This window comes from Penicillium chrysogenum (genome assembly GCF_028827035.1).
Source record: "Penicillium chrysogenum strain IBT 35668 chromosome Unknown utg000002l_segment0_segment0, whole genome shotgun sequence".
Lineage (NCBI taxonomy): Eukaryota > Fungi > Ascomycota > Eurotiomycetes > Eurotiales > Aspergillaceae > Penicillium > Penicillium chrysogenum.
The window spans coordinates 5,196,143-5,220,145 of record NW_026622750.1 but is presented as its reverse complement, the minus strand read 5'-3'; the positions used below and the strand labels follow the sequence as shown (position 1 = coordinate 5,220,145).

At 49.7% G+C, this 24,003-nt stretch overlaps 14 protein-coding genes across 14 annotated transcripts; 7 read left to right on the top strand and 7 right to left on the bottom strand.

The window, feature by feature from the left end:
* Positions 1-39: 39 nt before the first annotated feature.
* N7489_005181 (uncharacterized protein) lies at positions 40-378 on the top strand (the record flags this gene model as incomplete). The annotated part of the gene is made up of 1 exon (XM_056710933.1): positions 40-378. The coding sequence occupies one exon, from the start codon at positions 40-42 to the stop codon at positions 376-378; it is 339 nt and encodes a 112-aa protein (XP_056569354.1).
* Positions 379-578: 200 nt separating this feature from the next.
* Positions 579-1,923, top strand: N7489_005180 (fungal specific transcription factor domain-containing protein; the record flags this gene model as incomplete). The annotated part of the gene is made up of 3 exons (XM_056710932.1): positions 579-644; positions 696-1,214; positions 1,261-1,923. The coding sequence occupies 3 exons, from the start codon at positions 579-581 to the stop codon at positions 1,921-1,923; spliced, it is 1,248 nt and encodes a 415-aa protein (XP_056569353.1).
* A 541-nt stretch (positions 1,924-2,464) lies between these two features.
* On the bottom strand, positions 2,465-3,182 carry N7489_005179 (uncharacterized protein; the record flags this gene model as incomplete). The annotated part of the gene is made up of 3 exons (XM_056710931.1): positions 2,465-2,616; positions 2,667-2,960; positions 3,020-3,182. 3 exons carry the CDS (start codon positions 3,180-3,182, stop codon positions 2,465-2,467), a joined length of 609 nt encoding a protein of 202 aa, XP_056569352.1.
* A 1,689-nt stretch (positions 3,183-4,871) lies between these two features.
* On the top strand, positions 4,872-5,231 carry N7489_005178 (uncharacterized protein; the record flags this gene model as incomplete). Its single annotated transcript, XM_056710930.1, has 1 exon — positions 4,872-5,231. The coding sequence occupies one exon, from the start codon at positions 4,872-4,874 to the stop codon at positions 5,229-5,231; it is 360 nt and encodes a 119-aa protein (XP_056569351.1).
* A 279-nt stretch (positions 5,232-5,510) lies between these two features.
* Positions 5,511-6,395, bottom strand: N7489_005177 (uncharacterized protein; the record flags this gene model as incomplete). The annotated part of the gene is made up of 1 exon (XM_056710929.1): positions 5,511-6,395. One exon carries the CDS (start codon positions 6,393-6,395, stop codon positions 5,511-5,513), a length of 885 nt encoding a protein of 294 aa, XP_056569350.1.
* A 246-nt stretch (positions 6,396-6,641) lies between these two features.
* On the bottom strand, positions 6,642-7,589 carry N7489_005176 (alpha/beta hydrolase; the record flags this gene model as incomplete). The annotated part of the gene is made up of 1 exon (XM_056710928.1): positions 6,642-7,589. One exon carries the CDS (start codon positions 7,587-7,589, stop codon positions 6,642-6,644), a length of 948 nt encoding a protein of 315 aa, XP_056569349.1.
* Positions 7,590-8,160: 571 nt separating this feature from the next.
* On the top strand, positions 8,161-9,384 carry N7489_005175 (uncharacterized protein; the record flags this gene model as incomplete). Its single annotated transcript, XM_056710927.1, has 5 exons — positions 8,161-8,339; positions 8,395-8,506; positions 8,565-8,607; positions 8,664-8,768; positions 8,819-9,384. The coding sequence occupies 5 exons, from the start codon at positions 8,161-8,163 to the stop codon at positions 9,382-9,384; spliced, it is 1,005 nt and encodes a 334-aa protein (XP_056569348.1).
* A 244-nt stretch (positions 9,385-9,628) lies between these two features.
* On the bottom strand, positions 9,629-11,248 carry N7489_005174 (flavin-containing monooxygenase; the record flags this gene model as incomplete). The annotated part of the gene is made up of 1 exon (XM_056710926.1): positions 9,629-11,248. One exon carries the CDS (start codon positions 11,246-11,248, stop codon positions 9,629-9,631), a length of 1,620 nt encoding a protein of 539 aa, XP_056569347.1.
* Positions 11,249-11,678: 430 nt separating this feature from the next.
* On the top strand, positions 11,679-12,677 carry N7489_005173 (SDR family NAD(P)-dependent oxidoreductase; the record flags this gene model as incomplete). The annotated part of the gene is made up of 5 exons (XM_056710925.1): positions 11,679-11,727; positions 11,784-12,144; positions 12,195-12,330; positions 12,379-12,431; positions 12,488-12,677. The coding sequence occupies 5 exons, from the start codon at positions 11,679-11,681 to the stop codon at positions 12,675-12,677; spliced, it is 789 nt and encodes a 262-aa protein (XP_056569346.1).
* A 376-nt stretch (positions 12,678-13,053) lies between these two features.
* N7489_005172 (uncharacterized protein) lies at positions 13,054-14,595 on the bottom strand (the record flags this gene model as incomplete). Its single annotated transcript, XM_056710924.1, has 1 exon — positions 13,054-14,595. One exon carries the CDS (start codon positions 14,593-14,595, stop codon positions 13,054-13,056), a length of 1,542 nt encoding a protein of 513 aa, XP_056569345.1.
* Positions 14,596-15,924: 1,329 nt separating this feature from the next.
* On the top strand, positions 15,925-17,659 carry N7489_005171 (uncharacterized protein; the record flags this gene model as incomplete). Its single annotated transcript, XM_056710923.1, has 4 exons — positions 15,925-16,135; positions 16,202-16,591; positions 16,660-16,904; positions 17,006-17,659. The coding sequence occupies 4 exons, from the start codon at positions 15,925-15,927 to the stop codon at positions 17,657-17,659; spliced, it is 1,500 nt and encodes a 499-aa protein (XP_056569344.1).
* Positions 17,660-18,256: 597 nt separating this feature from the next.
* On the bottom strand, positions 18,257-19,522 carry N7489_005170 (uncharacterized protein; the record flags this gene model as incomplete). The annotated part of the gene is made up of 2 exons (XM_056710922.1): positions 18,257-19,088; positions 19,146-19,522. 2 exons carry the CDS (start codon positions 19,520-19,522, stop codon positions 18,257-18,259), a joined length of 1,209 nt encoding a protein of 402 aa, XP_056569343.1.
* A 4-nt stretch (positions 19,523-19,526) lies between these two features.
* Positions 19,527-20,789, bottom strand: N7489_005169 (uncharacterized protein; the record flags this gene model as incomplete). The annotated part of the gene is made up of 2 exons (XM_056710921.1): positions 19,527-20,028; positions 20,080-20,789. The coding sequence occupies 2 exons, from the start codon at positions 20,787-20,789 to the stop codon at positions 19,527-19,529; spliced, it is 1,212 nt and encodes a 403-aa protein (XP_056569342.1).
* Positions 20,790-21,848: 1,059 nt separating this feature from the next.
* Positions 21,849-23,948, top strand: N7489_005168 (uncharacterized protein; the record flags this gene model as incomplete). The annotated part of the gene is made up of 3 exons (XM_056710920.1): positions 21,849-22,734; positions 22,781-23,689; positions 23,740-23,948. The coding sequence occupies 3 exons, from the start codon at positions 21,849-21,851 to the stop codon at positions 23,946-23,948; spliced, it is 2,004 nt and encodes a 667-aa protein (XP_056569341.1).
* Positions 23,949-24,003: the final 55 nt, after the last annotated feature.

Sequence of the window (24,003 nt, the reverse complement as noted above, 5' to 3'; positions counted from 1 at the left end):
GCACTCCTGTATTCCTCTGCTCATTCTCGTCGCTAAACTATGACCAGGTATATCGAGGACCTAGTTTCTGAGAACCAGCAACTACGCAGATCCTCGTCGCGACCTGCAAACGAAGAGAGCGATGCACTACCGAATGATCCTGTCCTCACTGGAGCCCCCTGGTTTGTCAATGCAGACGCTCTTCACACCCCCATCTTAGTCGCCGAAGCCTCTGACTCGGCGTTTGCAACACGGTTTCGCCAAGCCATGTCAAATGGCCAGCATGGCCATCTTCCACGTGTTAACTTTCCGAGTGACGAGCAATTGCTGGCGCTATCAGATGCGGAAATTCATGGCCGACGCCTGCTCGTGCACGACTTCTTATCCGGGCTGCGATAAATAGTCTTTGTCGATGCTATTATATTGTACGGCGTAGTTCAATTCTCCACGAACTTGAATGTGCCATACAAAATTATCCCCAGACCGGATTGCGAAGCAAGACTAAACTTTGGGTCTTGTTTGCGATCGGCGAGGTGTACACGACCAGGAATTCGACTTCAGAAAGAGTATTCCCCGGAATCCATTACTTCTGTAAAGCAATGAATATCCTGCGGATTGTGAGCGAAAGACCGAGTGTCGACATGGTCGAGATACAAATGCTCCTGGTCTGTTCCCTCTTCCCTTTGCGTGGTTCGATTCCCTGGCTGATCATCTAGTCGTTGTATTCGCTGTTCCTCAACCGAAGGCATACCGCGTACAGTTTAGCTGGCGCTGCTGTGCGACTGGCGACAATAATGGGGCTGCATCTCAACATCTCCGAGACGCAGATGCGCGACGCGGGTGAACGCGAGCACCGAAACCGCATCTGGTGGACGGCCTACACCCTGGAGCGCATGTGGGCAGCGAAGCTTGGATATCCGCCTGCCATTCGAGACGACGATATCGGAGTAAATCTCCCCTCTAACCCAGTAGGTTTAGATGACAGCAACGCATCGGACTTCCCGGACTGTGCATATTTCATCGCCAGGATAGGGCTTGCGCAACTGTCCAGTCGAATCATTCACTCAATATATGGTCAGAAGGCAGACACATCATCTCTATCTCGCCGGGTTCAAGACACCTTTGGAGATCTTCGATGTTGGCTGAAGGACCTCCCACAGTCTCTCCAGCTTGACGGTCGGGAGGAAGGTGATTTGGACCCTAGGGTCAAATCGCTGCATCTCCTATTCAACCAGGTACGCTTTTTTTAGTATCCGAGTTCTGCAATTCCTCTTCTAACAGTACTTCCAGCTGGCAATAATCGCCACGCGCACGATTCTACTTCACGTTCTTCGTGCACACCTCGAAGCCCGTGCACAGCAGCCTGCAAGTGGAGCAAACATTCCAGCCTCTGCCCTAGCGTTATCGGAGACATGTATTCGGTGTGCTCGACATTCATGCCGCCTGCTCGTCGATAGCTGGGCTAATGGCACCTTTATGATCTTCGACTACTTCTACACCCAATACCTTTTCTCAGCCGCCACAGTTCTGGGCATCTCGACCCTTCTGGACAGTAAGGAACGCCAGAGCGACGAAGAGCAATTCGAGATAGCGACTGGCTTTCTTCTACAATTACGGAACAGCGGCAATTATGCTGCTGCTGAGTTCTATCAGCACATTGAAGCCACGCTGGACCTGATGGAAACAACAAAGGCTCGTTTGGGTGTCCATGATAGGGCTGCAACAGGGATACCTCAGGATGCCTCCGATTTCGGGAGCCTCAACAGAAGTAGCCTCGAAGAAACTGCATTTGCGGTCGGAGATTTTATGACCGCTGGGACGGCTCTTTCTGAACCATTTTTACAGGAGCTGCTAGATCAGCCTCTTCCGGACCTTCAATTCATCGATTCGTCTATGTATCTGGACGAGCAACAGGGGTTTTATTGGCCAGATACGATGTTATAGGAGTGACCCTATCGGGAATAAATCAGCAACAGCAGAAACCAAGGTTAACAGCGAACGGCGTTAATTAAGACGTCTTCTTCACGGCTCTACAGGAAGATACGCCCATTTTCGGCGAAATTGCCAGCGGAGACACTCTACTACGATGTGAGATATCATCGACTCTCGCCCAGGCTCATATCTAGTCAGTAGGCCAACAGATCACCTTCGTTAAGACCCGCACTCCGCAACGGAGCTCGTTGATTCTTTCCCGTTTTGGTCCTCAAAAAGCGGGTTTTGGACCCTAGCCGCTATACCGCTGCTTAGGATGTATGATTGAAGACATTAAATAGACAATATGTATTCCAAGGAGTGGCTGGAGGAGACATGCTAGAAAGGAGAGTATTCGACAGAGTATTAGGCATTAGGAGCTAATTCCTCCAACAAAATTGGGAAAGATCCATACAATGGAATCACATAAACCATTATTCTTTTTCGCTTTTCTTGTTTTCCTTTGAACGCAAGACTTTCAATGCCACTTCCTCCCCACTTTCCGGAGAGACCATCATGCGCAAGAACCCGAGACCTGAGTTTGCGGGGGTCCGACATCGACCAACTGGGTACCGATAACAGTAGTGACACTGTGGTCGATGCCGTTGAAAACGCAAGTAACGCCCTCAGTGTTGGTTTGAATGTGGGAAATACTCAGCGGGTTCACTATACTAATTAGTGCCTTTGTGTGTTTATAGCGGAATATACAGACATACCAATTTGAATCCATCCACCGTTGGACGGGAAAGTCTGGGTAAACCGAGCATCGGCAGCTCCCATGAAAGTAACATGCACTTCATCTCCGGTAGGATCAGTGGGAGGAGTGGAAGGGGGCGCAGGGGATGAACCCGATCCCTGCACCTGGCAAGATCCAGTTACCTGGGTCTGTGGGGGCCCAACATCGACCCACTGGACTCCATTGACAACTGTCACGCTATGGTCAATGCCGTTAAATGTACACTGGACCCCGGCAGTGTTGGATGAAATGTGTGAGACACTCAGTGGGTTTTCTACACAAGGTCAGTTAGAATTGTTTCGGTCCAGCTGTATAGCATAACGAGGAACTTACCAATAGAGACAACGGACCCGTCAGTAGGGATGTTTTGAGTGAATTGAGCATCGGCAGCGCCAATGAAGGTGATCTCAACTTGATGGTTTCTTTGCTTGAGTGGAACCGCACTAGCAGTAGCTGCATAGGCAACAAAGAGACCGAGAACTGTAGAAGCCTTCATTTTGAGACGAAGGATAATTGGAAGATTAAAGATTGTTCAGAGTGCAGTAGCAGTAGCAGGCTGGATTGGTTGTATCGACACGGATGATCAACGAGATACCGAAGGGCTTTATATACCTTTTGCTCTATACTTCTTCTACCTCCAAGACAAGCCTGCAGCAAGCATGGCCTTAAATTAGTTTCTAATATTAGATGAGAGATTCTTTTCCATGGTAGATCGGATAGTGGCGTTAGGATGTTTACTAGCTAGAGCATAGCCACTATTTTGGTATACGGAGAGAACCTTGGAATGACGAGTCTCACATGGGATGTTTTAGATGATCCAAGGTGCTCAATTCCATTTCGTATAGGTGTTATACCGTAGTTGATGTCAAGGTATAGAACTTGGAAACTATCTCACTCATCTTCTTCGGGAGCTACTACATATCTGTCTAATATAACGCTTATTGCCCAAGGTATGACTTTACCTACATGTAATTACTGTAAATGTACCCAGGTAGTTATTTGGAGATGTCCCTACCTAACACACCCAAACAGATCCAGTGCGTCATCAATTTTATATCAATTGGGTTTTCCGGGTTCAGGTGACCCCATGACTGCGGAACTTGCCGACCCCAGATTTCTGTTTCTCAGACCTCGTATCGCCAACCTGATTATCTTATGTCTCAGAACTAGAGCACTTCATGTCCTTTCTTGTTTTCTATTAGTTTGGTAATGCCCTGCGGTCGTAAGATGATCCCAGTAGTGTACGGCCAATAACCCGTCGTTTTTTTAATTTAACTTTTTTTACTTGTGCTATTTCCGGGTTGCCACCTTAACACGCCACCCAATATGTTATATATAACATCTCTCCGTTAGAAAAGGGTTCCGGGGAAGGATACCTGGAGTTTGTCGGATATAAACACCGAAAAAGAAGTATCTATGGTTGGGAATTAGTTAGTCTATAGTGTCATGCTACTTTTTTTTATTGTTCGTCATTGACCCTCAGCTCTATATATACTTCCCTATGCTTTACATTCTATTATCTCGGAAGACCCTAGAGGTCTGTGATTATTTGATACCAAATCATACTCTAATGGATCAGTAGACTATTCTGCTCTCAAAGGAGTTGATATTTGGCAGCTAACCGTGGGTAACTGTGGATGGAATGGTTATCTGTGTCTATCCATCTCCACGAATGGTTGAATACCCTCCGAGCGCACAACAACCTCACTACCATTTTGGCTGGGGATAATCACATATGATTTTGGTGAACAGATTGAACGGAAAGTACAGTGGTATTCGGCAACCAAAGCTCAGATTATCGTGAAGCGTCAGGTATGTTTATCAGGCGTAGGATAAAGAGACACTAGGCTATTACTTCTTTCCTCTTCCCCTCTTCGACTTCACCAACCATCATCGCTTTCTATCAGCGCCTAGAATTTCATCTATTATTCTTCGTCTCTTATCACCTCACCTTCAAACCTCACTCCTTGATCTCGCCTAGGGATAGCAAGATGCCCGTGAGACTCCTGTATGACACATTCTCTACTTGTCTGGAACTGAAGTACTAACCTTGGAATTAGACTGCCCGAGGAAGAGCCCCTGGGGCAGCCTACAACTCACGAAGCAGTGCAGCCCGGAACCGCCGTCAAACATCAAGGTAGCTATCACCGCTGGAGAAGCCTGTTTCTCAGCCAATCACGACATCATGAAGGACGCTGAGGGGAGCACCCGTGAAAAGCTCGAAAACCAAGCTATTGCCCTGCGGTCTCACATTACACACCTGCAGGAACTATGCTCTGCGATTGCCGCACCCGTTGACGAGGGGGGGCCCAAGAACGGCGGCGCCAAACCCGCCAACCTCGTCCGAACCGCACCTTCTAGGTGGAATATGGATGGGGCTTGCAAGGTGGCATGGTATCAGGTCGGTGTTTTCGCCTACGAGGAGGAAGCACCCAAGAAAAGGCAACGGCGGCAAATCTGGCATTCACTCGAACCTCACCTCTTAGGTGGAATGGTACCTGGTCTGTTCTTTTTTAGGGCAACGCGAGATACCCTGAATCAATGAATTTGCTTGTTTAAATCCCCTAATTTCTCATTGAGTATTATAAACACTGACAAGATTTGCCCGCGTTATTGTTGCCATGACCTTGTTTAGACACAGCACATAAGGTGTTCATGGTATAGCAGTTACCCCTTCCTAGGTTCCCCTTCCTAGGTTGCACATTCGATTTCAGCAACCTCGCTGGTCTTGACCCCCGGTCCAAATGGTATTTGACGCTGACCCAGAAAAGTTGTGCAATGTTGGCTCGAGAAATAGTCAGGTAAACAGTTCTGGTCCCTTCCGCTAGAACCGATTCTCTGGAGAAATCAGCCGTCCCGCCAACTCGCCATAATCCCCCTCCACCTCACTGATTGCAGAGCCCTGAACCCAATACCCCTTGCCATTTGGCACCTCTGCCACACAAGCCGCAATAATGGCCCACGCGACGTCATCCGGGGAGCTCGTCAAGCTGCCGTTGGTGGTCGCCTCCAATCCTTCCACCATCGAGGTCAAGGTCAACCAGGGCGCAATCCAAGAGATGGAAACCCCCGACCGAGCAACTTCGGGCATCAGAGCAGTGCTACGCACCAAGCCCAGCACGGCATGCTTGCTGGCGGAATAAAGTGGCTGGGAAGGGATCGGCACGTACGAACCCGCAGACCCGACCACCACGATCCGACCGTGCTTCAAATGGTGGATGCCCAACTTCAGACCAAAAATAACCGAGTTCAAATTTATATCCAGAAGCTCTGTGGGTGGACGCTGAAGGGTATCGGGGTTCTGTTGATCTCTTTCGTCGGCCAGGTAATTGTAGCGAACCTGTGAGTTCATCTGCGCGTGCTTCTGCGTGTCGGATGTCTGCAGAAGTGCGATTTCGGGGTTGATGGCTGCATTGCAGACCAGCAGGTAGATTGGACCGATTGTCTTAACCACATCCTCGAACAGTTCTACCTGTTGATTCCAGTCACTGACGTCGCAGACTTTGTATGTCGACTGTGGGCCTATCTTCCCACAGGCTGTTCTCAGGTCATCCTCTCGCACGTCTACCAGTACCACGTGTGCTCCATTCTGTGCTAGACGTGATGCTGTTGCAAAGCCAATTCCTCTGGCTGCCCCGGTGACAATGGCAACTTTGCCGTTCACGAGATTGTGTACCGTCTCCTGGCTGGGTCTTGGGATGGATGTCATCTTGGGAATTGATAGAATGAGGGTGTCGATTTGCCAAACGGAGATCAACAATCCTATGCTGAAGACAAAAGCTCTTCCTCTTATACATGGCCAATGGTCTCGGTCCACGGCACAGCCCCTACTCATACCCACTGTCGGGTTCGGCCGAATATCCTGATGTTATATTGATTTCAATCTTACAAGACAGTACGGTGATTACCTCAGTGTTTTCCTCCTATCTCATTTATGTATTTACATTCGTTTTATTCAAAAGCTACTCATTGCCTTATAGCGATTACTGATAGCCTGTTTGGTGACGTCTATGCCAGGTGCAAGCGCTTCAAACCCATGCGGTAGACCTGGGTAGATGTGGCACTCAGTGGGGATATTGGCAGCCACAAACCGACGTGCATACTCCATTCCCTCGTGCACGAAAATATCAAGTTGAGGACAGTCCAGGTATAGTGGAGGAAGCCCCTCCACTGTCTCGACTCGAGCTGGCGCAGCATAGGGAATAATCGCGTCACTTCCCACCTTCGATCCTAGATACGCAGTCCAACCCGTGATGTTGTCCTTATCATCCCAGAAAGCCAGTTCACCCGCATGGTTGGTCCTTGTCCGATCATCCAGCATAGGATAAATAAGAATCTGCTTCGCTAGAGGCGGGGACAGCCCTCGATCTCGCGCCAAAAGAGTAAGGGCAGCCGCCAAGCCACCGCCAGCACTTTCTCCCATGACCGCAATGCGAGCTGGACTGATCGACAGGCGTTCTGCGTTGCTTTGAATCCATTGTAGGGCACTCCAACAGTCCTCCAGAGGTACAGGGTATGGGTTCTCGGGCGCCAGCCGGTAGTCGATACTCAGGATTTGAATTCCCGTCTGAGAAACCGAAGCCCCATGAGGAGTTGAGCATCCGACCGCGCTCAAAGCAATATACCCCCCACCGTGGATATGGATAATGGCTGGCTCGCCTCCCTCGCGAGCTGGGACCTTCTTGCGAAAGTGGTGGACGGGGACGTTGTGACCATCTGGCGCGGCGACACTGTGAACCATATGTTCAACGTCGTCCGGTAAGTTGATTTCCTCGCGCGTCATGGCGCCGAGCATGGCGCGCCTTGTGGCGACATCGTTCAACGCTGGCTTTGGGGCCTGAGTAAGGTGTTGTAGGATAGGGGCTGCTTCTTTCGCGAATTCAGCATCATACTGTAGAGACATGATCTGACGAAGAGTGACCGATAGTAGAAAGTACCAATCTCCCAAGGACAGACTCAGTTAATGTAATAAATACAAAACTCGTATCGGCTTGTTTTCAGCCATGATACTTCGCGATCATTTTGCAAGATTCCCACAAGTCCACCTCTGATCCACCTGTCCCAATTGGGAAGTTGACGGCGAGCACCTCGGCCCGGATTTCTACTAGGAATTGTAGTAGACATCCGTATACATATCCCACCTTGAGGTACCCGTGTTTTCCGGGAGGGGGAAAAGGGATCTTCAGAGGGTGAGGGAAATTGGAGAAGTGAGGAAGTGGGCGATTACACTCCCAACAGACGCACCTTCCCAGAATGAAAACTCCCATACTTTCCTATTTCCTCCCTGATCTCGTGACTTCCAAAAACAAATGGTGTGGATTACAACTTCCTCAGTTCCTCAATTCCTCACTTCCACTTATTAGACATTTCGTTCGACTGTAACTAGGCACCTTCCGTGCATGCCGACAAACAGGAAACAGGTTGGCCATACGCGACACATAAATTGATCGCAGTAACCTCGTGTCAACGTAATAATGTCTATTCCAACCTTTGACGGGTTGCCGCCCGTGGAAGGCATGCCGCAAGGCTGCGCCTGGGGTGTTTTCGATAAGGACGGAGAGAAAGATGTCTACGGAACATTGAACCTGCTCTCCCCGGAGGTCATCAAGGAGGCTGCGGCCGAGGTTCGGCAAGGCTTGTCTATCTCTCTGAAGTGAGCTGCTCTGCCCAGAACCCCCGAAAGACCACCTTGTACCTAATTCCACCAGTTGGCCCATTGGAAGCATCAAATATTCCGGTTTCTTTCGAAAGAGCCTCTGCCACAATGTTACAAAATTGGAAGATCCAGAATCCTCCTGTCATTTTGGCTTTGACGATGAGGTATGCTGTTAGCTGGGATATTTGGTCCTTTTCGCCCTGCTCACCATGCAAGTAACAGGTCGAATTCAATACGCAAGCCAGCAGTCAATGGGATAGCTTCAGTATATATCCCATCTAAACCTCTCTTGAATCTATTTTGATTGATTTTTTCAAACAGCTCATTTTACCCACCTCTCAACTGGCCTCTCCTATAACGGAGTGAAGCCAACAATCGAAGCCCTCCAAACCCCCAATCCCGAAAATCAACTTCCCACACTAGACCGTAAGAAATTCCAATCTATGTCATTGTACGGAAGGCTAACGCTAAAGCAGATTGGCACCAGCGCGGTTGTGTGACCGGTCGGGGCGTACTACTCGACTTCAAACGTTACGCAGAGTGTCAAAAGATCGACTACGACGAATTCTCCAGCTTCCGCATTGGGACTAAGGAGTTGGAAGCAGTAGCCGCGTGGCAAGGTCTAACTTTCCGAACGGGTGACATTCTCCTAATCCGATTCGGAGTCACCGAGAAACTCGGTCAGATGAATGGGGCAGAACAAGGAACGGCGATGAGTGGACACAAGATATGCGGGCTTGAGGGAACTAAGGAGATGGCACGCTGGCTGTGGGATCATCACTTTGCTGCTGTTGCTAGTGATAATATGGCTGTTGAGGCTATGCCGCCTATGATTGATGGCATCGAGCAGCCTATGCACGAGCTTGTGTTGCACCAGTGGTGCCTTAGTTTGCTGGGCATTCCGCTTGGTGAACTGTGGGATTTGAAGGCACTCAGTGAGGCTTGTCATGCCAGTAAGCAGTATTCTTTCTTGCTCACTTCATCGCCACTGAATTTCCCCGGTGCCGTTGGGAGCCCACCTAATGCGTTAGCTATTCTTTAAGTGCTCTTGGGCGAGCAATCTACAGATCTATGAGTTGAAGTAACTCCTTGTTGCATTTAGATTAAGCAGAAAGAAATTGAGACTCTCTACAAAGCATCAAACAACGGTGTTTCGGCGATTAACAAAATATCGAGAGCAGTGAACTGCCTTGTTATCACTAAAGACACTTTTCTATGACAAACTATATACAAGCCCCGGAGGTATGGACCTGTCGACATACATCCCTGGTAAACCGCATTTTGGCCTAAGCCATTGTGAATCCCTGCCAACTGTCCAGGACCTCCGTGCAATTCTGCCACCAGCGTTGCATTCCACCCAAATAAATCAGTGGCTCACGCCGCTTGCCGGGGATATTGGAGCCCATGTACCAAGAGTCGGTCTTCGGGTACAACGTGTGCTCACTTACAGCGACGACATGGTCGCGCCACGCCTCAGCCGCCTTCTGGGTTGGCTCAATCGACTCAAGTTCCTCCTTTCTCATCTTCGAGATAACGTTGCAGATCCAGTCAGCTTCCATCTCGACGAAAGGTGGGCCGTTAGCCAAGGAGGTAGGCGCCTGGGGACCGTAAACCATGAAGAAATTGGGAAGACCGGGAACCATCAGACCTAGATGAGTCAAAATTCCATTGCTCCACTTCTCCTTCAGCGAGTGGCCATCTTTGTCGGTGATTCCCAGATCCAAAAGACTGCCTGTGACGGCATCGTATCCGGTTGCGCAGATCACAATATCAAGATCATGATGTTTTGTACCAGTACCATCACGAGTCACCACGCCAGCGGCATCAAACTCAACAATTGGCGATTGCTTCAAATTCACCAGCTTGACATTGGGACGATCGACCATCTCGTAGTAGTCCTGCTCGAGACTGGGCCGCTTTGTCCCAACCAACATGTTCTGCTTTAGTGGAGCGACCATATCCATCTTCTCAGGATCTGTCATGCGAGCCCGCACCTGCTGAACCCAGTAGTCGTAGAAGATGGAATTGGCCTTTTCGTCCAGCAGGAAGTCGTAGTAGTTGGAAACAAGGAAGCTGTACCCACCTCGCGCCCACAGCTCATCGAAAAGCACCTTTCTCTCCTCTGGGGAGGCCTGGAGGGCTGATTGGAACAAGGTGTTGTGAGGGAAGCCGGTGACAGATTTGTAGCAACGATCAAAGATGCCGTCGTAGTAGCCCTTCATCATTTCAGATTCTCCGTAGGAAATCTCCCGCTGTCTCATCGGAATGGCAAAGCAGGGCGTTCGAATGAAAACCTTCAGCTCACAGTCCTCTTTTGCAAGATCTTGCACAATCTGCAATCCAGAAGCTCCGTTGCCGATAAGGCCAACTCGCTTGCCCTTGACGTCGAGGGATTCGGGATAGTCCGCAGCATGGACAAGCTTTCCAGCATATTGATTCAAGCCCTGGAACTGTGGATAATGCTTCTTGTACGAAGATCCTGTCGCAGCAATGAGGTACTTGCATGTAGCTTCCAGACCGGTATTGGTATGTACCACCCAGCGTTTCGTGGTCGCATCATACTGCACACGTGTGACGATGGTATTGAAGAATGTGTCCTTGCTCAGACTCAAGACATTGTCCACATGTTGAAAGTAGCGACGCAACTCCTCATCGCCCGGAAACCGCTGCGACCAATTCCATCCCTTCCACACTGCAGGGATGTTGAATTGATATGACGGCATCTCGGTGTCCACACGGGCGCCCGGGTACCGGTTCCAATGCCATACACCACCAAAGGCACTTCCCGCTTCAATCAACTTGACGGAAAGACCTAGGTTGCGGAGCTTGTAGAGGGCATTGCAGCCACCGAAACCACCGCCAATGACGATAGAGTCCGTTTCGAATTGTGTGTTTGCGCGTGTCATGTTGGCTTGTTGATGACCGAATTGGGGATTGAAGTTGAATATAGAATGGAATTTTGAACAGAAACACTGTCGTTTGACTTGGAAACCGATATCCTTTTACGCCTGTTCATCAAGACCGGTCCCATCCCGAAATAGGGACTCGGCTTCTCAGTCTTCCGATGGGAAATAGCTTGCGTCAAAATATCGAATCCGATGTGATCAGGTTGAAACGGGAAGTTGACCGCGAGAGGGTTCAGGGCCCACTTGTCCACTTGCCCACTGCCCCCACACTAACTTATACAAGGAAGTTATACAACGCAAGTCAGAACGGAACCTGGGATTTCCGTTATCCGATGTCGAAAAGTCATGGGATGTCATATTCTATGATATTCCACTCTGCAATAGAGGGTTTCCCTACAAAGGTATACTCGGGAAAGTCCAAACGCTCAACATGACTTGCCACGTTCGAGGGACTGCATTTATTACAGGGGGTGCTTCAGGTAAAATATGACCTACGTATCTCCAAAGCAACAGCGTCTGTTGCTGACAAGTCTAGGAATTGGTAAGAGCACTGCTTTTGCCCTGGCCCAAAATGGTATCAGTGGCCTGGCCCTTGTTGATCTCAACTTGTCATTGCTTGAGAATGTTCAGACCGAGATCCGAAGCCAACATCCCAATGTCGATGTTGAAATCTTCCAAGTGAATGTAGCAGATGAAGCATCAGTTGACACAGCTGTCCAAAAGACTGTGGAGCATTTCGGGCACATTGATATTGGCGTCAACTGTGCTGGTATTAGTGGAAATCCCACTTCAACCCACCAGATGTCTTTGACAGAGTGGAAGAAAGTAATTGATATCAATCAAACTGGAGTTTGGCTCTGTCAGCGAGCTCTGATCAGGCAAATGCTCACGCAGGAGTAAGTATTGTGACCTTCTTCTCTGCTTGGTGTTTCTAATCCGAGTATAGGTCGCGTGGCACTCGCGAAGGCCGTGGAGTTATTGTTAATGTCTCCTCCATGTTTGGCGTTGGCGGCCCCCCCGGTCCATTTGGGATTCCTCACTACACCGCAGCGAAACACGCTGTTGTCGGACTGACCAAAATGGTACGGTTCCATAAGCTGCGCAATTGGACTTGGCTAATGACATAACAGGACGCCAAAGCATACTCCCGAGATGGGATTCGTATTAATGCCATCTGCCCTGGGTATGTATATAATTCATTCCGTGTCAATGTTTAGTGGTACTAACAGTATAAATCAGGTTTGTGGACACTCCAATCATCAAGGAACAGATTGAGTCCGGGTCAATGGACGCCCAGTTTCAGATGACACCCATCGGTCGGCCTGCACAGGTGGAGGAGATTTCCGATGCAATGCTCTTTCTTTGCTCTTCCGCGAGCAGCTATATGTGTGGAGCGGCGTTGGTGGTTGATGGAGGGTTTACTGTCTGAACGCGCATAGGGTAGTAAATATTGCTTCAGGATCAAGTCAATGGGAAATCTCCCAAAAAAGTTGCTAGGGAGGAAGGGTGCCTACTTCTTACCATTTCTAGGGGTTCAAACGTACCTAAGTAGTAGCAGCCACCTATATACATGACACTATGTACGGATACCTCCAAGCTAAGAATTCCTTAGGAACAGTGACAGTAGCATGTTCACTACACGATAGTACGAAAGGGAAACATTGGATGTTTAGTCCTCTGCCACCTGGGATGGTTGAGTATATGACCACACTGACTCAATCTTCGTATGCGATGAGTAGCCTAACGGAAAAAGTAATCCTTCATCGAACCAACATTGAGATACGTATACAAATCAAACCAAAAACTCACTCGTCTCTGGTGTGGACCAGCTTTCCCTGAACCCAGACATTCTTCACGTTCCGGTCATCACCACTCCACATCCACTTCTCGATCTGTTCTTGCCAAGTCTCATTCCCAAACAAATCGATATTGCCCACAGAGCCAGTCTCGACACCTCGACCAGCCAGAGTAGCCATATCAAGTGGGCTCGCAGTGCTGTTCGGAAGAACGGCACCCAGCTCAATCAGCTGCGCATCCCAAATCATACCCTTATCGAAGCCACCAATGTCGTCCGCCATGTCGACGACCGCTGCACCGCCACGCGTTGCTAGATAGAGAACATCATCGACTAGAAGCTTCTCACTTCCATCCGATGTCTTGTTGCCCGTCAGCTCTTGATACTCCGCACTATATTGGACCACTCGTGACACCAGGCTTGCCTGTCGGGCAACCTCAAGGATACTGGCGCTGTACCCACCAGCCACATCCGTGCCCAAACCGACCGCGACACCTTGGTCGAGCATGAAGCGGATAGGGGCAAGTCCTGAGCCTAAGGCGGAGTTCGATGCAGGGCAGTGCGAAACCTTCGAGCCGCGCTCGCGGATAAGAGTCATCTCTTCCTTAGTGAGGTGCACACCGTGCGCGAGGATGGTACGGTTGGTAAGGAGGCCAGCCTTGTCGTAGACGTCAGCATAACTGGACGACTCTGGGAACAGTTTCTGGACGAGTGCAATCTCGTCTGTGTTCTCGGAAATATGCGTTTGGATCCACAGGGGCGGATTATAGGATGCAGCTAGTTTGCCGAGGTTATCGAGGGAGTGCTGGGAGCAGCTTGGCGCAAATCTGGGGGTGACGATCGGGTTAATCAATGTTCCGTTCGGGTCCAGCTTCTGGATATAATCGATGGTCCTAATTGTTGCTTGCAGGCTATCGTCGGCGGACTGGTCAATATAGTAAGGCGGGCACTGGTCGGGGTTGTCCATGCAGACACGGCCGACGAAGGCGCGCTGGCCGTGTTTGTGGCAAAGGGCTGCCAGAGCATTGGTGGCCGGGACGTGGATGGTGGCAAAGTAGGATGCGCAAGTTGTGCCGTGGGCAAGTGTCTTAGAAACGACTTCGTCGTAGACGCGGAGGCCCTCTAGGGGTGTATCTTTAGGATCGGTGTCCTTGTTCTTCGGGTCCGACTCAGAACCGAAGCTAGCTTCAACTGGGAATGTGTATTCATTCAACCAGTCCAACAGACCCTTTGATCCAAACAACCCCAGGTTGGGGTACTGCGGCGCGTGGATGTGGGTATCAATGAATCCGGGGAAGAAGAACTCGTTCTGCTCGTCGTTGGACTGCACAATTGTAACATCGGCCTCAGTCCAGCTGTGGCTGGACAGGAACGATTGGAAGCTAGCATCATCCTTGACTTGCCAATCATATCCTTTAATACGACCATCCTCCGAAGAGACCCACAGGACACCTTGGGTTCGAGCGAGCTTCGGCTTGGCCGAGCTTGAATCAAGCTGGGGAAGCTGAACGAATGTACCGCGATAGATGGTGTACGGAGTTGTTGCAGCCATGGTGCCACAGGCAAACAGCACTACCGAGGACAGCCATAACGCAGACAACCCCACCGAAGATCTGAAGATGTTCAGAAACATAGCGAAAAAGAAATGTCGATCGATTCTCAGTGTTTGGATCACCCTACCATCTCGAGGATAACACACCATGATATATACTCATCTACACCCTGGAATTCATGGATGAAACCTCATGCATCCAGTATCAGAGTTCAATTAATCTGAAGTTAATGAACCGTGGATTGTGCAGCCATCAATGGCTGCACCTACTGCATTGGACGGTCATCCCCGCGGTAGCATCCGGTAACATCGCTCTATCGGTCTAACTTCTTTGGAGGTTAGGAGATAACAGGATCGACACAGACGATCACAATTATCTTCAAGTGTTCTGGACTCGGTGTTCGGCTGCCTCCGACTGATTGAGCATGGCGGGGCCACCAGAAGGGCAAGTCCAAGAACCCTGGGAAGTCCTTCCGCTCGGGCCTCGGGTTTGTCACCACGTGAGGGGTCCTTGATGTTGATTTTGTTGATGAAAATAATAATAATAGTAATAGTAATTTGGAGCTTTGAAAGAGACAGAATAATTGGTAATGCATATGTCGGCAGATATGGATTGGGGAGATTGGGAAATGCATTCGTATCAGACGCTAAACATTCTTTAGGAAGGCTGCAGCGCCACAGCCCTTCGGATCCCAAAATCATCTTACCCTACCTTACCCTACCTTACCCACTATCGACTCTTTTTGTGGCCTATGGCGCCCATTTACGCCGTTAGCATGTTGAGGCCAGCAAATCAAGAGACTGTCAGTGGGAGGCAACTCATACCGAGATTCAAATGTCCCAATATGACTGGATGAGGTCGCGCAATCCACTTACCTAACCCTCCGCTGATCCAATTTTATCTTTGGCCAACCTCAATCCTCCATCATACGCCTCACAGCTGTCAATTCCTCTTTATTTTCGTGTAGGCGTAAAAACTGTATGCCCCGGAGGATAGCGCCCGGATGTTAGTCTCTTGACGTGGAAGTGCTAACAGTTTACCTATACGACTTCCGCTATTCACCCCAGTTGAAGCTTCCATTAAGCAGTTTCTTGGCTCCTACCTTGACGGTGACCGCCGATGGCCGAAAATTCAACCCCAGATTTTTGACCCCGGATTTCCAAGCCACCGTACTCGCGGCATCAATGCTCACCGTTTTGCATATCAACACACGCTACAATATTATTGATATAATAGCGTGCAGTCGCTTATCGCACTGACTTCACTTCCCATCCACTCCTCCCAATTCACTCTCTTCATCCTTTCTCTATCCCTTGTACATTTCCAACATGGGCTTGAAGCCGTATTTTGGCCTTCGTGGCAATGCACTCCTCAGAGCAGCAGTAGCACTGGTCGTATTCCCAACCTTCACCTGCTATGGCTACAATATGAGTGTGGCTGGTGGCCTCTTGACACTCCAGGCCTTCAATAAGCAATTCCCTCGCATGGACACTATCAACACACAGGGAGCCTTGAAAGCGGAAAACTCCACAATTCAAGGTCGGTCAATTTCAAAACAACGTCTCTCGTGTCTCTAGATATTCTAATTATTTTGTGTATGGATAGGCACTGTCATTGCTCTCTACACAGTCGGCGGTATCTTTGGAGCCTTGTCATGCGCCTATTTAGGTGATCGGCTAGGGCGGAGGAAGGTCATGTTCGGGGCCAATTTGGTTTGCATGATTGGCTGCATTTTGATGGCAACCTCCTTTGATTTCGCACAGTTCATCGTCGCAAGATTAGTTCTTGGCGTGGGTATTGGTGGATACACTGCTACTGTGCCAGTGTGGCAGTCTGAAATCTCACCAGCACATAAACGAGGCTCGAACGTCGTTACAGATGGCATTTTTGTCGGTGCCGGAGTCAGTCTAGGACTCTGGATTGATCTCGGACTCTTCTTCGTCAAGAATAACTCCGCATCATGGCGATTCCCACTGGCCTTCCCATCAGTTTTCTGTATCATAGCAATGGCTTCCATCCCATTCCTCCCGGAATCCCCCGTTGGCTAATCATGACCGGCCAAGTTCAAGAGGCCCGGAATGTCATGTCGGCTCTTCTCGAGCTAGAGCCTGATTCGGACGAGATCTCCAACGTTATCCATGATGTTCAAACTACTCTCGCTGTCTGTGGAAATACTTCCTGGACCGCTGTTTTCACAATGGATAAGCAGCGTCTCTTCCATCGTGCATACCTCGCCTGCACAGGTCAGTTCTTCCAGCAGATGTGTGGTGTGAACCTGATCACCTACTACGCGACGACTATCTTCCAGGTGAGTTAATGCTGTTGTCTTCTTCGCTCATACACCTGCTATGCTGGATTCCCAGACGTCACTTATGTGTTTGAGTGTAGCATTAACTGACAGCGCCCTAGGAATATCTTGGCATGGACGAAGTGAGGGCCCGTATCCTCGCCGCATCAATGGGCCTCACGCAGCCATTCGGCGGTCTGCTCGCATTTTATACTATCGATCGCCTCGGTCGTCGACCACTCATGACATGGAGCGCAGGAGCCATGGCTATCTGCATGGCCGTTCTTGCCGGTACAACATCGCCAGAGGCCGAGGGCCACACTGCTCCCCTGGTGGTCGCCGTCATTGCGCTTTTCTGCTTCCAGTTTATCTTCACAGTCGGATTCTCCGGCTTGACCTTCCTATACGCCGCCGAATTGGCTCCTCTACAGGTCCGTGCGGCCGTCAGTGCCCTCTCCACCGCCACTGTCTGGGTTTTCAACTTCCTGCTCGCTGAAGTGACCCCCATCGGCTTCAACAGCATTAGCAATAAGTACTACATTATCTTCGCGGTTATCAACGCCGTCATTGTGCCCTCCGTGTACTTCTTCTTCCCCGAGACCAAGGGTCGCTCGCTTGAAGAGATTGATGAAATCTTTGCCCAGTCGAATAACATCTTTGACCCGCCCCGCGTGGCGCGCCGCATGCAGAAGACTCTCCGCGCCAGTACGCCCGATCGGTCGGGATCGGGAAGCGGCGGTGAGAACACCTATGTGAAGGAAGAGGTGAAGGCTTAAGTCTGCACCCAACGGCTTTCTGTCGAGCTTCACCATGTCTGATATGAATTTTTGGAGGTTCCTCATTTGTTTTATCTGAACAGTGGACGTTGAAGTCTAGGTCACTATGAAACTTCGGTAAATTAACACGCTATACCCACCGAGAGCCCTTCGCTGCATGAAGGGACAGAACGGAATATCAATGAAATGTGTACTGCGTGACCACTGGCAATCTGAAATGTAACTCGTGCTTGAGGCAGCCTTAGCGAACCATTCTTCTTCGAATGTGAAATTATTGATAGTTTGTCTTCGTATACCACGGTGCTCGAGAAGGTCCATGCATGTCAAGATACAGGGTCGTAAGATGCACTGCAAGAAAATTCAGGTGGGGAGAGCACAGATGGAACTAATGACTGTTCGTTGTCGCCGTGGCTCACCACCGAACCCAGATACGCTATGTGAATTTGTGCCTTTTGGGCACTCATTTATATGTCTCAACGTCGCCCATCTACCAATATCCCTGAACTGGCAAACGACATGTAAGCTGCCTGGGAGAAAAGCCTGTTGATAAACTATTCCATGATATGCAATTAGTCGTTGTACAAAATAAACTGTGATCTAGGCATATAACTTGTCCAAGGAAGGCTGCCTTGCTTCTGATGGGGTGAAACTGCAATGCCCCTTTGGGCGATCGCTTTCATCATCATCATCATCATGCCCGCTGTCAAAGGCCCATGGCAGATCGGTCTCTCCCCACATCAGGTCACCGTGCGTCACGGTGTCTGTACGGACGTTCTCGGGCAGATGGCAGGCTGCACTTATAGCAGCGCTGCAAGTTCCGGCGAGAGGTATTGCTGACTTGAGTCTCCGGAATGACACACCAATGACCATGATACCCAGGACAGCGAGAACGACAGCAGCGCAGATCAAAGCCATATATGAGGACGCCGGTACACTTTTCTTCTGCGCGTACACCAGATTGCCGTCTGTATCGTAAGGAAAAGCCAGAACAAAATAGATGCCCCGCGAGACAAGCCAATGGAGTATTGTGAACAGCGCCATTGCTGCAAGTCCATATGGGTACGGGATAGATAGCCAATAGGTTGAACGCTGCTTGCTACCCTCAACAGGCCAAGTGACGCGAAGTGGCTTCCTGTTAACCCCATAAGAGCTATACTCCGCACTCAATAGCATCCCTGTAAGAAGACTATTATAGAAATAATAGCAAAGCGAGACTATTATTTGGGCGCTATTTGCAGTCACCACACCTTGCAATTCTGAATAATTGCTCCCACTAGAGGCGGTGCTAGCCTTTTGTCTTGCCATGGAGTCTAAATCCCAGATTGCTTGCCATGTAAGTTCGTCGGTTCCACGGCTTACGTCCGTAGTAGGGAACGGCACAGCCACGAACGGGTATATTAAAAGAGTAGTAATAATGCAGAAAAGGAATCTGAATTTTGTTTAGCTTATACGCATTCAGGTTGCGTATCGGGTCCAAGAGGCTCACATAAACATAGTCACAAACCAATGGATTGGACTAGATGCTTTTCTCCATTGCTGAGGCTTGGTGAGAAGTTGATATCTCACGGCCTGCTGTTGTGGTTCCTGTCCTTTCGGACGTGTTGTCCAGTTCTTCTTTTTTATGCTGTTCATCGATGCCCAGCACATGCCTTTTGTAGTCTCATCTGGGTCCTCCAGGAATGAAGCTATCGCATCACCTGACGTGAGGAGCGGGCTCGATCGAGATTTATGAATTTGGGCGGCCAAGAAGATTGCAATAACTTTGACGAAGGTGGCAACAATAACGATCACGGCGATAATAGGGTTGTAAAACAATTGGCAATTGCTTTTTCCCTCGACTGCCAGACAATCCGTTACGTGCATTGTGTCAGAGGTGTAGCTGAAACGGGGGGGTGGGGATGAGATCGTAGGAGTAGCCATTGCCGGGGAAGGCATAGCCGGATGTGCATTCGTGATCCTGTATGTTTTTTGGATCTGAATTCACAAACGGAGTTGCCCAAACTTCGCCGGGGTGGCTCCAGCCCCTGATTCTAAGGACAGACTCAGATCCACCATCGCTCATACTTCGGTTGCTTGTTAGGAGGATTATCCCTTTGTAGCCGGATTGGCCATTGGTCTTATAAGCTTTTTCGTAACATTCCTCAGCGGAGATCCTATCGCTCTTTGACCCTTCAATTTTAAGGATTTGTTGGTTCCAGCCTAATATTTCATCTGTATGTGTACTCGTTGCATCCCCCGCGCCTATCACAAAACAATTCTGCAAGGCGGGAGTCGTGAGATTCCGTACGCCTTCAAGCGTAAAATCATGTGGGGCGGCAAAGCTCCAGAAATGGTTGTAATTTAGGCTCGCAAACACGAGTGAGTTATAGCTAAGGCGACATTAGTACGCTGTAAGTAGAACAATAGGCATACCTACGTACAATAGATGGAGCGGCGTGGCAGTAAGTAGCAAGACTATCCACAGACCGAGTCGGGCATAGGATATAGCGAAGAGGTTTCGAAAACTGGAACCTCCAACATCAAGCCAGCAGCGTTTTGCGTGGGCAATGTTAATTTCGTCTCTGGTTGGGGCGACAAGAGTCTGCATGCAATAATTGCTCGCTGCAAGAGTGCAGGTGCTGATAACGTTGATTATAACGTGGAGACCTGTGTTCCACCTACCTGTCACGTCACAAGAACCGTCATAGATCACTTTTGAATTCGAGGATCCCCCTGATCCCGGGAACTTGGACGATAGTCCGGCAAGCACGGAAACAAATATGACATTTGATAGTAGGAGGCAGGCAGTCGCGTATCCGCAGAGGTATACACCTTTAATCCAGGAGGATCTTGGTTTGTTAGGACCATTATTTTCCAAAACATGTGCTGGAATGTCTCTGTGTTCGTCGGTAGTAGCTGTTGCTTCACCTGATATACGAGTGACAAGAGTCTGATCTTGGACGGTTCGCTCTTTTGTCCGGGTTTTCGAGACGGAAGACAGCGGCTGTTGGCTGGCAAGTACGAGGAGCCCAGTATCGTGTGAATCACTGTCTGCCGCCTCATCGTAGCGCTGAGAAGGGGCTAGCGAGCGAGCCCATGCCCATATGTTGCCTACTTTGCGCTTCCCCGGCAAGGGGACGAGGTTTTTCATTGCGAACACTGGAAGGCTAAATTATTTTCAGATTTGAAGTGGGGGATGGGGGCCTTCTACTTGTTTCCAGGCCACTTGGCAAACACTCATGATCACCATGTTTTATTGCGGCTGTGCGCCCGATCAACCAACCTATTTTATAAGTGATCGCCTTGTCACCAGGGTGTCTCGGCTCATGGGTGCCTTAATGCTCACTATTTCTTCTCAGCCGAAGATCTGACAAGATAATTGCGGCATTTGCTCAGATATAATCGAGCTAGGTCTAGGAAGCAGACACTAGCTACAGAAGGCCTGCCAGTTACAGCAATATCTGTATTAATTATCCAGCCGGTGGAAGTAGTTAAAACACCTATAACCCCCTGACGAAGAAGGCCTTCGCCACCTTTACAGCTAAGAATTAGAGCTTTACCAACATGGGGCTATGAGATAAATGCATTTAAAACCCCTAAGTACTTGTAAGTGGGGAGGTCGAGTTAACAATCCCCTATATATATTGGGCTTGTGTGATCCACAATTGTCCATAATGGAACTCTACCCCAGGAAAGTCTAACATGAGAACTCAGGTCTAGGGAGTAACCGTACCCGTGGACAATGATTATACTTAGTATAACAGGGATTTAACACTGCTGGGAGCGGATATTAGGGAGAGCAGACGACTAAAATTGTAGCCTGATCCACAAGGCTGCAAGGCAACACGGCCACAAAAACTTCATTTCTACTCAAGACTTCATTTCAGCCATAATTCTTCTGTCTCTTGGTAAGGGACGGAGTACGGAGTAGAATTGGAGATATTGCAGGGACCAACTTATTCTCCAAATCATCCCCAGTGAACCCCTCAGTCCACCACCGATCACCGCTTATCGAGAATCCATACGCGCTAAACTCTTTGGAGCAAAAGATGCGCCGTTTGCCCAACTGGCCAATCAGATCGCCACGGGAGCGCGAAAGATTTACCCAAAAGGGAAACCCAAGGGGATGACCAGGATTCATGCGAATATATAAATGCATTGCTATCCCCCGCCTTGAAGAAAAATCATCCTCCCTTGAACATTATCTATAATGGCTAGCCTTCACCCTTTTGACCCCATCACACCTGGGGAGATCCAATTGGCGGTCTCCGTTCTCGAATCCGCTTTCCCCGGTGCTAAGCTGCGCTACAAACGCATCGATCTCCAAGAACCCGCCAAGCATGAGGTTGTCCCATTCCTCGAGGCCGAGCGCCGAGGTGAAGTGCGCCCGCTGAAACCAGCACGCTTGCTAATGGCCCTCTTCCACCGGTTGGATAACGGGTCTTTCTTCAAGGCTCTGATCAATGCAGACACCAAGTCCATCGTGTCAGCAAAAGAGCTACCCAAGGACGTCCAGGGTCCACTGGACGTTGACGAAATGATGGAAATTGAGGAGCTATGTCTCAGCCATCCAGCCGTGAAGGCCGAAATTGAAAAGTTGAAGCTTCCGGCTGGCCACACCGTCTGCTTAGATCCGTGGATCTATGGCACTGATGATGCCAAGGAGACACGGCGTTTGTTCCAGTGCTACATGTACATTGTGGCCACAGACCACCCTCAGAATAACCAGTATTCTCTCCCTTGCAAATTTTCCCCTGTGTTTGATGGCATCACTCGCAAACTGGTCCGCATGGACTATCTGCCTGGTGGAGCCGATACTCAAAGCACCGAGACTCAGCCCTGGAAGCAGGTGCCTACCGTGCAATATGCGCATGATTTGCTGGACGAGCCTCTGCGCACTGATCTAAAGCCCTACATTGTCCAGCAACCAGAGGGAGCGTCGTTTAATATCATTGGGAATGCCGTGTCATGGCAGAAGTGGCGTTTCAGAGTGGGCTTCAACAACCGAGAGGGTTTGGTGCTGCACAATGTAACCTACGATGGTCGCAACACCTTCTACCGTCTGTCAGTCTCTGAGATGACAGTCCCCTACGCCGGTATGTTCTATGACTCTGCTTTAGCAACCCGGCTAAGTTATTCTAGATCCACGTGCTCCCTACCACCGCAAGCAAGCATTTGACGTGGGTGACGTCGGCTTCGGTATTACAGCTAACCAACTGAGTCTCGGCTGCGACTGTCTCGGTCACATCAAGTATTTCGACGGTTATCGCACCGATGCACAGGGAGCACCGATTCAACTAAAGAATGTCATCTGTATGCATGAGCAGGATAATGGGCTGCAACATAAGCACACTAATTACCGCACTGGGGCGGCGACGGTCGTCCGTAACCGCCAGCTTGTGGTTCAGATGATTTGCACCGTTGCTAACTACGAATACATCTTCGCTTTTATTCTCGACCAAGCAGCCAACATTGAGCTCGAGGTACGAGCAACCGGTATCCTCTCGACTGTGCCCTTCGAAAACGAGAACGGCCAAACCGTGCCATGGGGTACGAACGTAGGACCGGGTGTTATGGCCCCCTTCCACCAACATATGTTCTCCCTTCGTATCGACCCTGCCATCGACGGCTACAAAAACACAGTATACTACGAAGAAAGCGTGCCTATGCCGGAGGATGACAGCAACCCATGGCTTGTCGGGTACACCACAGAACAGAACATTATCAAGTCAAGCGGCAGTGCCTCGACCAGCGTCGACCGCCACCGCGTTTTCAAGATCCGGAATGACTCGATTGTCAACCCTATAACCCACCACCCCATCGCATATAAGCTGGAAACCATGCCAAGTCAGATGCTTCTGGCAAGTCCAAACTCATTTGGCTCGAAGCGCGCCCGCTTCGCGACGCGCCCTATCTGGGTTACTAAATACCAAGATGACGAGCTATTCGCCGCCGGCGAGTTCACAAACCAGAGCAAGCAGTCTGAAGGCGTGGAAGTGTGGGCTGGAAGGAATGACGGAGTTGAAAACGAAGATGTTGTTCTCTGGCACAGTATGCTATCCCATCTAACCTCTCCTGCAATATTAGCTAACTGCCCCCAGCATTCGGCCTCACTCATAACCCCCGTATTGAGGACTTCCCTGTTATGCCCATGGAGCGTGTCAGCGTGATGCTCAAGCCGGATGGCTTCTTTACTAAGAACCCTGCACTGGATGTGCCGGCTTCAAGCCAGTCCTTCAACCAGTCGACCTTGCACCCCGAGCCGGCTTGCTGTGCAGGTCCTCAGGAGCGAGGGCAGGTGAAGTTGTAGATATCATATGTGGAATGTGATGGAGAGGCAGAAATCCGTGAATAAATTCTGTCCC